Source organism: Chionomys nivalis, chromosome 1 (assembly GCF_950005125.1).
Source record: "Chionomys nivalis chromosome 1, mChiNiv1.1, whole genome shotgun sequence".
NCBI classification, from domain to species: domain Eukaryota; kingdom Metazoa; phylum Chordata; class Mammalia; order Rodentia; family Cricetidae; genus Chionomys; species Chionomys nivalis.
In genome coordinates this window covers 180,716,095-180,729,657 of record NC_080086.1, presented here as the reverse complement: position 1 = coordinate 180,729,657, position 13,563 = coordinate 180,716,095, and the positions used below count along the sequence as shown (strand labels likewise).

Here is a 13,563-nt window from a genome sequence, read left to right as displayed (position 1 = left end):
TTTTGGGAGGATCCCAACTTGGCTTGTTTCCAAAAGAGATCAAAGGAAAGGACTTTTTACTATACAGGTATCAAGCATCCTTTTTGGCATAACATTTTCCACCCTTAAATATGTACCTAAATTACTTTTTCTCCACTCTCGAGACTGAAACTAAAATAAGATGATATTTTTGACATCTGGAGACAGCAGTTTTAAAGGCTGGATGCTGGTTTTTACAAATAAGTTCAAAGAAATAATGGGCATGGAAACAGATTCTCAGGCCTACCATAAATTAGCACCAGTCTTCTTAATGTACTTGGGAACTATTTATTACATGGAAACAACATGATGCCTGACCTTGTAGATCTGGTCCCAGACAATGTCTTTGAAGTCACTTCATTCTTGTTCCTACTTCAAGCATCTTAGACATGTGTCTTTATATAGTCCTCTTGAGAGTAGGGACCATATCTGAATTCCTCCATGTGTTTTCTAGCGCAGAGAGCTCTGAATATAGTAAGAAAGGTTTTACATGGAGGAAGGAATCATTAGGAATTTGTATATGAAATACTATGTTATTTTCTTGCTCTTTTGCTCTTTCATTGCAAAAAGATTACGTGAATTCTTGTTCTTCTAAAAGTTTAAAAATAAGTATACACAGTAAAACTGAAACCCTTCCCATACATTGTTGACATTTTCAATGTGGTACATAGCTGTTTGTCTATTGTTGTTGGTTTTGGTTTTTGGTTTTGTTTTTTTAGACAGGGTTTCTCTGTGTGTAGGTCTGGCTGTTCTGGAACTGACTCTGTAGACCAGACTGTCTTCGAACTCATAGAGATCTGCCTACTTCTCTCTCCTGAGTGCTGGAACTAAAGGTGTGTGCCACCATGCCCAGCCCATAACTCCATTTTAAACTTACATTCTTAATTTTAATACAATTTATTTAAAAATGTTGGGCTTTCAACACTTAAAGTTACTAGGTTTATATAGCACTGGATGCAATTTAGAATTCCTTTATTTCTACACAAAAATTTTAAAAAGGAAAGAGAAAGTATGAAATGCTTTTTAATCTGCAGAATAAGTATTGTACTTTCCATCACAGTAATGAATATTGCATATATTAACCGATATTTTAAAAATATTTATAATTCAATGGCTTTATTTGTTTATTTTATGCATACATCTGTATGTGCTTACGCACATGTGTGTCAGTCAGCAAACACATGCGGAAGTCAGTTGTCTCTTCCCATTATGTGGGTCCTGGGGGAATAAATTCAGAGTGTCAGACTTGGTGGCAATCTTTTTTACCCACTGAGCCATCTTGCAGGCCCCTTTAACCCAAATTTTTCAATCAAGTTACAGAAAGAATAGCATCGAAGTTTGCTCCCCATCAAGAAACTTTCTTCCTTAATGTAGGTATAAACATAATAATACAATTTAAAATATACTTGGCAGTTTAACAAACATTGAGCACGTGATTAATTCCAGTTCTGTCCCAAACCCTATGCATCCAGAACTCTGAGCTCTGAAAATGGATAAGCGAGTCCCACTGATGTGTTCAGTTCAGTGTGTTACCCCGTAATCCCAATCTGCCTCCACCCACTCATGACGCATCTCAACTCCTGGACGTCCGACAGTGTGACTTTAGGCATCTTTGGGACAAGCCGTTCTAGGGAACTCCGTGATTACTGAGTTAATTCAGCACAGTCACCACCTGGTTGATGTAAACACACACACTGCAGCTCCCAGATACTGGTCTTGCTCATTCGTTTGTGTTGTTCTGCCCAGCAGATGTTTTTAGACACACATCTGAACAGTCCTTTGCAGACTTAGTCTATCCTCTCCATACTGAGGGCCACTTAGGCTCCAATGCTCTGTGCCATTTGGCGAAACAGGACCTTCTTCTTCAGCATTTCCTTGTAGTTTGTTTGCAGACCATGGAACTTGGTCAGATAACTTTACCCTTTAATCCATGAGCTTCGATAAACTATATCGGCAGTCAAGCAGAAAGCAAAGTTTATGCTTTTTCCCCACAAGCCTTCTTGGCCCTGGTAACTCATGCGGCTTGACCAGAATGCCTATCCATCAGTAGGGTACACAAGCCACGTGTAACAGGAGCCCGCAGCCCAAACCAGGGTCTCACTATCAAAGCGCACACTTATTCGTTCCTATTCTCCTCCTGCTCCTGGTAGACCCTGATTCAAGACGAATGCCTTATCATTTCTGTTGTACAGTTATCCTGTTGACAATCAGGATGAAGACAGGATTAGAATTGTTCCCTAGATGTTGGGTTATAGAGGAATTAGGGAAAGATGTCCCTGGCTGGCATGTATCTGTGAGGAGCAGAAGGAAAACCGGACAGGAGAGTCATCTTTCTGAAGGACAGTGAGGGTTTCAGAGAACACAGATGGATCTGGGACTTAGACTGTGAACATTGGCTGTGGTATTGGCTCTGCGTGCTTAGCATGTACCAGGCTCTGGGTGCAATTATAAGACAGACACACACTCATGAACACACACACACACACTCCTCATCACAGATACTAAAGCTGGGGAAAGATGAGGATCACCGCCTTTACTGTTATTCTGTTTCCTCAAGTGCTCCCCTCTCTCTCTCTCTACACACACACACAGTGGAGAAGACTGTGTGGGAAGAAAAAAGAAGCAAAGCTCTTAACAAAGAATATTTTCATTTTGGCTAGAATGGATCAAGTCATAGTGAATTTTGAGGGTAGACTTTTTCTTTTTTTTCTTTTGCAGTGGGAGAGTTTGTTTATTGTTGTTTTGGGTTTTTTGTTTTTGCTTTTTGTTTTTCGAGACAGGGTTTCTCTGTAGCTTTAGCTTTGGAGCCTGTCCCGGAACTAGCTCTTTTTTTTTCCTTATTTATTTATTTATTAAAGATTTCTGCCTCCTCCCCACCACCATCTCCCATTTCCCTCCCCCTCCCCCCTATCAAGTCCCCCTCCCACGTCAGCCCAAAGAGCAATCAGGGTTCCCTGACATGTGGGAAGTCCAAGGACCACCCACCTCCATCCCGGTCTAGTAAGGTGAGCATCCAAACTGCCTAGGCTCCCACAAAGCCAGTACGTGCAGTAGGATCAAAAACCCATTGCCATTGTTCTTGAGTTCTTAGTAGTCTTCATTGTCCGTCTGGAGGCATTTCTATCCCTGACTTCAAACTCTATTACAGAGCTACAGTATTGAAAACAGCTTGGTATTGGCATAAAAACAGAGAAATCGACCAATGGAATTGAATAGAAGACCCGGACTTTAACCCACAAACCTATGAACACCTCATTTTCAATAAAGGAGCTAAAAGTATACAATGGAAAAAAGAGAGCATCTTCAACAAATTGTGCTGGCAAAACTGGATGTCAATCTGTAGAAGAATGAAAATAGATCCATATCTATCACCATGCACAAAACTCAAGTCCAAATGGATTAAAGACCTCAATATCAGTCCGAACACACTGAACCTGATAGAAGAGAAAGTGGGGAGTACTCTACAACACATGGGCACAGGAGACCACTTTCTACGTATAACCCCAGCAGCACAGACATTAAGGGCATCATTGAATAAATGGGACCTCCTGAGACTGAGAAGCTTCTGTAAAGCAAAGGACACTGTCACTAAAACAAAAAGGGAACCCACTGACTGGGAGAAGATCTTTTTCATACTTATGGAGAAACAGCTCATACAGAAAGCCCACCCCACCAACCACCAGTACTTTTTGTTCTCAAATGATCATGGTTATTTTCCTATTGACTCTTTGTCCGTCTGTTTGTTTTTGTTTTTTGAAACAGGGTTTCTCTCTAGGTAGCCTTAACTGTCCCGGAACTCACTCTGTAGACCAGAGTGTTTTCAAACTCACAGAGATCCACCAGCTTCTGTCTCCCAATGTTAGAATTAAAGGTGTGAGCCACCATTGCCTGGCCCTGTATTGATTCTTAGCATGTATTTAGAGTTTGACGTGCATCCCTCAATTACACAGCAACTCTAATCAACTGTGAAGATCTGACGTGCTTTATCTTTTTATTGGTCCGTGAGTCATTTGTGCCCCATTAACCTGGTGAAAGATTCTCCACCTGCAGCCCGTAGATCATTATGGAGCTTAGTTATTTGGTTTTGCAAGAGATGTTTTTAATGTTTTATCTTAATTATTGATAGACTATGGAAAAGCTTTATCATTTTTAAACATCAGCTTTAGAATATATGATCATTTTTAGGAGACTCATTTGAGTTTTCAGAACAAATGCTTGTATAGTTCATTTTACAGGTAACTAGCACATAGACTATCATGGCAGTTGCAGAAACCAAACAAGAAAATCATACTTAAAAATTACCTACATTTTGGCTGCAGAACTCTGGAATGATATTTCAAGATTTCATGCCATATTTATGCTTTAATGTTTCCTTATATAAACTTTTAGAATGTTGTTCACGAATGTTACCTGAGGACCCTCCCCTCCAAACTATAGAGGATCTTCTGGGACGCACTGGTTCCTTCTCAAGCCTATCATTCGTGAGTGCTGATGTAATCTCCTGGGGGTAGAAGGACCTAGAAGAAGCATTTCCCCTGAGATCTGGAAAGTCAGCCCAAGCTTAATGGCAAGCTGAGCCTGAATCATAACCCACAGTGTTTCTTTGTCACAACTGAATATTTTCACTGCACTTCCTAAGAGTCACCTGATCCTAGAGCCTGAGAAAGGAAAAGCCAACCATTCTCAAGGAAAGAGATTCACACCCCAGGGTTTAGCTAGGGCTACTGGTTTTGAAATACGCTACTGGCAACTTTTTGCTCAACTCTAACGTCTTTCTTCTTTTTCCATTGCCTTAAAATCATGCACATTGATTATGGTTTTTCTTTTTTTTACGTCAAGATGAAAAGTTAATAGGACACATTAAACCCACATGGAATCCTTACATCGAAAAGTAACTCTGTTAACATTTTGGTATAGATCTTTACAAAGTTTCTGTTTCAATGATTTTCAAATTTTCTGTACTTAAAGTATGTAGCTATAATATTTATTTCCCAAATACATGGAGTTCCCCTCCCATATACAGTTTTGCTTTCAGGAACTGTTTTCATTGCATTTATTTTCTCGTATGGGATCAAATGATATGTGCCTTAATTACTGCATTACTCCTGAAAGAATAGAAAAATCTATGTGACATGGTATACTTCCAAATGTTATCTAGGAATACTTTTCTGTATCCCAGGCACTGACATAATAACAGTGGACTAGACCTGCATGGCGAACATGATGAAGTTCTTTCTTTGCTATTTGACGTTCAGAGCATCATATCTAATATTTTTTTCCTTTCTATTGTCTGACTTCCCAGGGACCTTACCCCTCCCAGTTTCTTTCTTGTCCCCTACTTGACTTTCCCAATCCTTTAATTCTGACACGCTGAGTTCTGTTTGCTCGGAGGCAGAAGATAATGATTTAGGCTTCCACCAGGACAATATCTTGCAAAATGTAAATATAAACCATAAATATAGCCTTATGTATGTATGAGTGTGGATATTTACAAAGTAGCCATGAATTACACAGAAGTGGTAAGTGGCCAAGCTAGGGAAAGAGATGGGTCCATGAATACTTTAGAATACCATCTACTCAAGATAATGCTTGAAATAAAGGCATATGTGCATACAAACACACATGAAACTTAAAGCATAGGCTGTTTTTCGTAAGTTCCATGATTTACTAATTGTCCAAAGGAATCCAGCTTCTAGCTATAACACTGTCATCTTTGGGGTAAGGAGTGGAAAAGTACTTTTGTTTTCTCTGAAAATAATGCAAGTTGCCATTTTGTTCCATGACAGACTTAAAATACCAAATTTGAAATAATGACTTAGAAACTCAAAACAGTGTCTGCTCTACTGTAGAGGGATAATGTCAACCCGTAAGATACTGCATCTGGTCCAATACAGACATGCTTACACACACACCACACACACACACGGTGTGAAAGAGGCATCATGTAGAACATTTCCACAGTCTCACTGGTAACAGAAGACTCAAGGTGTAAAAAGTGACAGGACTTCTATCCTCAGCGCTGGTCTTCTGTGGAACATAGGTTACAGCGTTTCCTGTTTATGTAAATCCTCTCTGTGCCATTCAGGCAGCGTCTGTGAGGCAGCAATGAAGTACAAGCATGAACGTCAGTCATATTGGTCTATGTGGAGCTCAAATATCTGGGGTTTCGCACCTCTAATTTCTTATTCTTTATTTGCAGGTAGTTAAATCGAAGTTATCCAGAGAGCACCACGTTCTCAAGATGAAAAGATCCAAGAACCATACTGTGGAAAAATACTTCAGCAGTCAAAACAAATGGCACCAACAAAATTCTGTCCCAAATGTTCATTCGCCATATCATGTCAGAGGGCCAATAAATCAGGTTTGTTCTGAGATCCTGTTCAGCAGGATGTGTGTGAGTCGGCGGTCTGTGCAGGCTCTCTGAAGAAGAGGTGAATTCAGAATGAGAGATAAGCCATTCACCAGGACAATGGTCTGAGAACCAAATGTGCCTCACTCATGCTTTGCAATGATTGCACACTCACCAGTGCAAGCATGAACACCAAAACACGTGGCTTACAAAAGAGTAATGACACCTTTTTCTTAGAACAGAACACACTCAAAAGTGACCTTGACCATCCATCCTTGGTTTCAGACCCAAGGACAGAACTATAAGGAGATCACTTGAAAGGTGATCACAAACTAGGACCACATGGACCAGGTATTGTAGTGCTATGATAATCAAAACCATGGAAATGTAACGATATGGGCATAGGGTAATGCCGTTCCTGCGCTATCCTCTCCATAGGCATGCTAACGTGGGAAGAAGCAATTACATTCCGCATGGAGGGAGATAACACTTCAGTTCTTTACCAGGAGAAAGAGGGCTATTTGTGGAGGTTTGGGCTTTGAGGCTCTAATGCTTATGAGAAACATTTCTTGTTATACCTTTAAGTTTGTAATGGAAGGGCAAGAACAGGAGAGATGCTCTGCAGGGGGATTCAAAGGGATTCTCTGCGTGTGATAAAAGCGATATTGTATTGAACTCTGTGCTCTTGTGAGTTCCACAAACATCCCCCTACGCCAGACTGTGAGTCCTGATGGGGAGCACAGTCTAAGTTGCTGATAGACGTAATTTTGAAGTGTGGGACAAAATAAAGTCCCCATTGGTTACTTTGTTATGTTTGTGGATGCTCTCTCTGAAGCTTGTCCCTTTAGATGTAGCTCTTCTAAGACGACTGTTACATTTTAGATATTTTTGCAAAGGACTGCAGATTCTCAAATGTATAAGAATTTTCTGTGTACCCACAAATAGTACTATGTGTTTAATTTAAATTAAAGTAACCTTACAAGAATTTTTATGAAAATTATGGCATAAGTAGGGAACACACCTATTTCTAGCCTTGAAAACTTTCATTTCTGTCTTTTTAGGTACAAAAAGGAAAATTGCCTTATTATACAATTGTTTTATGAGATAACATCTTACTGCTATCTATGGTGGGTTTTAAAGAATGAGTTGAGCCTGAAAAGAAGAAGCTGAGAGGCCTAACTCAGTATGTAGCTAAGATTACTAAATGTACAAATACCTCAAATTCATTGCCATAAAAAAATGAAACTGTTTTGTTCTATTGACCCGAGTTATATAGAATGCATATCCACCTCCTTCAAATACTCTATTTTTATATCTATTTTTATAAGAACATAAATATGAATTTATATTTAGCTGTATTAAATTATATTTAAATATGCATATCACTTTGATAAAAAAAACAACATATGAATTTAGAAATAGATTTTTTGAACAGCGGTACCAAATTAACTTAAAAATTACATATTTTCCATACATACATCATATACAAACACAGTTTTTAGATTTTCAGTTATTTTTTGATGTTATTGAAATGCATCAAATTTTAATGCATTGCATATTCCACAACAGTATTACAGTTAATGCTAGCTTTTTGTAACTCACAAGCAATGTCACTGTAAAAACTCTCTGACTTGAGTTAGCCTGGTATTTTCTTCTTCACCACTGAAATAATACTAGACCTTAGAAATAATTGTAATGTATTTTCAATAAATGTCAAACTGGTAATAATCTGTGTTCAGAGAGTATTTTATACCTTCCCTCTTTTAAAAAGATTTTTAGATGTATGTATTTTACTATGTATATGAAAGTTCCGCCTGTATGTATGTATTGTATGTGTACCACATGAGTCCCTGCTATTCATGGAAGTCAGAATTGAGCATTAGATTCTCTAGAACTGGAGTTACAGAGGTTTCTGAGCCACTGTGCAGGTGCTGGGAATCAAATCACAGACCTCTGCAAGAACAATGCCCTTAGCCACTGCGCCATCTCTCCAGACCCTTAGCTTCTCATCTACTAGAGTTATACAGCTACATAAAGAGTGCCTACCAGTTGTGAGCCTAGCCTTTAACATCTGGATCACTGAGACAGCTGGCCAGAGCTATCAGGAGCTCATTGACTGTGGATTGATAGATGGGGAACCTGCATAGGACCAAACTAGGAATGTGGGTGACAGTTCTGTGGCTGGGCAGTCTGTGGGGCCACTGGCAATGGGAGCAGGATTTATCCCTGGTGCATGTACTGACATTTTGGAGCCCATTCCCTATGGAGGGATACCTTGATCAGCTGCAATACAGGGGAAAGGGGGAGGGCTTGGTTCTGCCTTGAGTGATGTGATAGACTTTGTTGACTCTCCATGAAAGACCTCATCCTTTCTGAGGAGTGGATAGTGGGTGAGTGGAGGGGGGTGGGGGGAGGAGAGAAAACTGTCAGTGATATATAAAATGAAAGAAAATGAAAATGAAAAAATATTAAATAGAGTGCCTACTGGAGAGGTGTGTTGTCAAGTGGCTTCTCATGGTGGGCATGACAAGCAGAACTAACCACATAGTCCCTCAGTGTGACCCTATCTCAACAAGGCATGGGATGAACTCTCTCTGCTGTCACCAGAGTTTCTGAATGTAGTTTAATAATAAGGTGGGTTTTTAAAATTATTTTTGTAAAAGAAAGCACTGAAATTCTAGTAACTGTTTCAATCATTTCTTACCTGAAGAAACTGTATTTGCATTGGGTAAATAGATGTGAAAATATGCCTTTACAAACGTGTTTCTCTATTTTAGAGCATTTTAATTTGAGCAGGGGAAAAAAAGGAGTAGGCCTTTAAAAATATTTTAAGTGTGAAAGTTACAGGAAGTGTATTGTTTTGAGTAAGATTTGATCAGCATCCAATCTAAGCTAAACTTAAAACAAAACATTTATAAAATTAAAAGTCAAGAATAACTGCATAAACATTTCCAAGCCGCTCTGTTGGCACTGGGCAGAGTGATAGGGTGTGCCTGTGCGTGCAAGGGAGCATGTACACTGTGTGTGTGTGTGTGTGTGTGTGTGTGTGAGTGCGTTGTGTGTATGTGTGTGTGTGTTTTGTGCTTGTGCATGTGGTGTTTGTGTGAGTTTGTGTGTGTGTGTGTGTGTGTTACAAGTGCTGTGTACTGTTTGCCTATAACCAAGCATGACCTTTTAAAGATGCCAAAATACGCTCATCCATCTCGTTGGGCTGGTTTACATTGGAGCTGTAGAACCTATTTTAGACTAATTTCTTTTATGCCCCTAAGTCTTCCCTACAGATACACTGAGTCGCACTTTAAAGCATTGGGAGAACTTACTTGGAAACAATTGTAATGGAAATAAGGAAGAAAACAAAACCCAATAGTATCCTGCATCTTTAGTTTGTCTCTTTAGTTCCATTTCACTGAAAAAAATCCAAAGAAATTTTGTTTTTTGTTTTTTTTTTTAAAAAGGGTCCAAATGTACATTGTCCAATAAGAGTTCTCTTCGTAGATCTAAGACTGTGGCATCAAATGAGAGAAGAGGCATCTAGTATTTGTAAAAGCTTAAGCCAAGATCACACCAAACACTGCCCTTCATTTAAGCAAATGCTGAAACAAAAATAGAAGAAAATCACCAATATCTACGCTAGTACTGTTGCACTTAAAAGAAGCAAATGGAACAACAACTTCAAAAGCACAAATCCCAGAACAACTCAGCCGCACCCGTCCTACCGTTTTGACTAAATCAAGGAATAATTGCCCTGCAAATGATACTCTGACTTTTGTTGCTGTTTGCTTGCTGCCTTGCTTGTTTATGAGACAGAGGCTCCCTATGTAGCCAACTCTGGCCTGAAACTCAAGATCCTCCTTGGGTTACAGTCACGAATCATCATACCTGATTTTATTTTTTATATACATTTAAATTTCAAATGCTTCTGGTGACCCTTGAAACTGAAGGCATTTTTGATAGATCATATCAGTTTAAGGAGTTGATTCAGACATTATCAGAACCAACCCCCAAAACCTGCTAAAGACACTAAGATCTTGAGCCTTCCTGCCAACTAGACTGTGCTCGGCAATGCTTGCAGATCTGAAAACCATTTATCATGGTTTTATTTTTGTAGTAACTACTATTGCCAACTTCCATATTCCTCTAATGATCCACTCACTTGGTAGATGGACAGCCAGGCTCATTTTCCCCTCACCAATACAAACTGTGTTCCTAGCACCACAATCTACTTTTTTTCTTTATGTTCACTGAAATGTAAAGAATTTGCTCTGTGGATTACAGATCACTGAGCCTGGGCACACTCAGTAATACACAATCAATTTGCTCACGTTTACAATGTATCAAGGGTAATTTATAAGTCTACTTACAACATAAATCAGCATAATTTCTTAGCTCTACCAGAAAGAACAACATCTACGTTGAGAGAAAGTATCAAGGCATATTCGTACCTGATGGCGATGTTCACGTAGGTTAGGTTTGGGACTTAATTTGTGCTGATTGGCATCTTAACTAATACTGCAGGCTTCTGCAAAGAACTGTTTTAATTTATCTAGTAAAAAGCCTTTTTTTCTAACACTAAAATTCGTCTGGGAAAATTGCATTTTAGATTAAGTTATGAAAAGACATTTCATATCTCAAACCAAGATTTTCCCCCTCGGGCCATTTATGTATAACATCCATAATGTTCACTTTATTGCAGGTAATAAAAATAGGTACTTTTTGTTGCATAAAAAGTAATTCATACAATCTCTGTAAGAATGCTTAGATACATTTAAAGCAAAGTGATTATACTTGCTTATGACCACATAAGCAGCCAGAAACACGAGGGTTTCATAAACTTATATGTATTCAGTAGATTCTCAACTATGTGGTGGTTTTTCTCATGATAGGTTGGTGGGCACAGTGTGTCAACTTGATGAAGCTTTTAGTGTGAGTAAATGGTAATGGCATGTGATTCATACATAATTCCTTCGGTTGTATTTCCACTTTCTCTTTATAATAAAATCTATGGGTTGAAATCTTAAAAAATTCATTTTCACTTAAGTATGACATCAAGGTCAATATTTTAATTTTCCTTAAAGTCTCACATTCAAATTGGGTTCATATCTGCATGTTTTTTTTTTCTGGTTCCTGAATCTGTACAGTGAACTCACTTGGTTTTCTTTTTATTGATTTTTATTGAGCTCTACATTTTTCACTTTTTCTCTGCTCCCTCCCTGCCTCTCCCCTCCCCTTCAACCCTCACCCAAGTTCTCCACGCTCCCAATTTACTCAGGAGATCTTGTCTTTTTCTACTTCCCATGTAGATTAGATCTATGTGTGTCTCTCTTAGGGTCCTCATTGTTGTCTAAGTTCTCTGGGATTGTGATTTGTAGGCTTGTTTTCTTTGCTTTATGTTTAAAAATCACTTATGAGTGAGTACAGGTGATAATTGTCTTGGGCTGGAGAGATGGCTCAGCTGTTAAAGGCTAGGCTCACAACATATTTGCATGTTTTAAAAATTAAAACATTAATTGGTCTTAAGAAACTAATTTTTGTTTGTTTTGAGACAGGGCCTCCCTCTGCAGCCTAGACTGGTCGTGAACTCATAATCTTCCAGTGTGCTAAGATTATAAGACTATGACACTATGCTTGGTGTCATAAAAAATTCAAGAATCTTCCAATAAAATGAGTGCATGAACCTTTCAGGGTAGGATGTGTGAACAGGTCTCCTTCTAAACATGAAAGGTTTTTGGTTTCCAGCTCATGTTTATCTTAACAACTACAGCTCCGGGCACATAATCCATGTGGCTCTTGCTAGTAGATTTGTGAATATGAGAAGGTTGGTGTGTGATGCCAACACTAAATCAAGAGTAGCCCAGGTTAGTCCTTGAGGGCCACCACAGTCAACATGGGGTTGAAAGAAAAGGAATTAGAAGCATTTGCTCGGGCTCAGCAAATCCTGGGAAGGACCCAGGTCATAAGCACTTTGCAGATACCTTGATAAAAGCTAGCTACCTTTCCAAACCTTCTCCTTAGTGTGAAAGTCATTCTACAAGGCCTAATAACTCCTAAAATAAACACATAAGTAATCATTTTATTTGCTTGTTGAGCCAAACTTCGTAACCTAAATCAACCAAAGAGAAGGCAAATGTGCTTTTAATTATATATTATTTAATAAGAAAAGTAGGAAATGTGCTATAATTACTCATACGGTGTTTGTCTGGAGAGCCTAAAATGACAGCTCATTTTCCACTACGCTGCATCCTCCAAACCGCAGCCAAGAGGTCATTTCTCTCCCAGGGTCATTCCAATCCCTTCTCATCCCTACCTTTATCTTTGAAATGGAAGTTATACAGCATTTCTCTGGGTGCATCTACTATATAATACAATCATCTTAAAGTTTATATTTTACATTCCTATCCCTTGCCTTCATTACATGTAACATGAAGTTTATGCTTCATGGGCTCTCCAGTTTTACAGTATCATAAAGAGAATTTATGAGCCTTTATTAAAAAAAAAGTCACTGTCCATGTAATTGGCAGAACATAGGATTATCTGCAGCTACTTCTTGAAACATAAGATTTACTCTGAATTAAGAATAACATGAGTGGTACTGAAGCAATTTCTGCATAGTCTAGAACGAGTTTAATCAGCAAATAGCCCCGATCTGGAGCCTCTGGCTTCCACCACGTGTGCATGCCCACTGGGGAGAGCCAGTTCACACATGTCTCTCCCGTATATTCATCTCAACATTCGCATTAGCTATGCAGAAGCAGTGGCTTGTGTTTCAAAGCGTGTGGATCCAGCCAGCAGCTTTAACGAAGTCGCTCATGCCAAGAACTGGATCCTTCCAGTAGGATGGGCTGGGTATCCAGGGCCGTGCCATTGGTAAGCACCCAGAACTCAGTCTTGGCCACCTACCTAACGAATAAATTGATACCTTCTATGAATTATTTATAGACTCCAAGATGAAGCTGATAGTCGTTGCCGCTCAGGTTCCAGCTTCCCCAGAAGAATAGGTGATCTCCAGCGAGCACTTGGCTTCGGTTGTGTTTTTCTGTTTCCTGGGATCATGGAAGTCTTTGAAGTATTGTCTCCCTTGAAGTCAACTTATCTTCCAATGCAAGCATCTTTGGGCAGATGTCCCAGTAAACGGTTACCAAATCCAGTGAAAATAAATGTCCTACCTCCATCATGGACTCGTTATGCTGCTTCTGTAG

The 13,563-nt window shown here is 39.1% G+C and overlaps 1 protein-coding gene across 2 annotated transcripts in view; it reads left to right on the top strand.

The window, feature by feature from the left end:
- The window catches only part of Cped1 (cadherin like and PC-esterase domain containing 1), a 280,079-nt gene extending 271,994 nt beyond the window's left edge, over positions 1–8,085 (top strand). For both annotated transcript variants that reach the window (XM_057776723.1, XM_057776730.1), the window contains one exon: positions 6,218–8,085. In XM_057776723.1, coding sequence (XP_057632706.1) covers positions 6,218–6,442 — 225 coding nt within the window. In that variant the 3' untranslated portion in view covers positions 6,443–8,085. The remainder of the gene's footprint in view (positions 1–6,217) is intronic.
- The last annotated feature ends 5,478 nt before the right edge of the window (positions 8,086–13,563 follow it).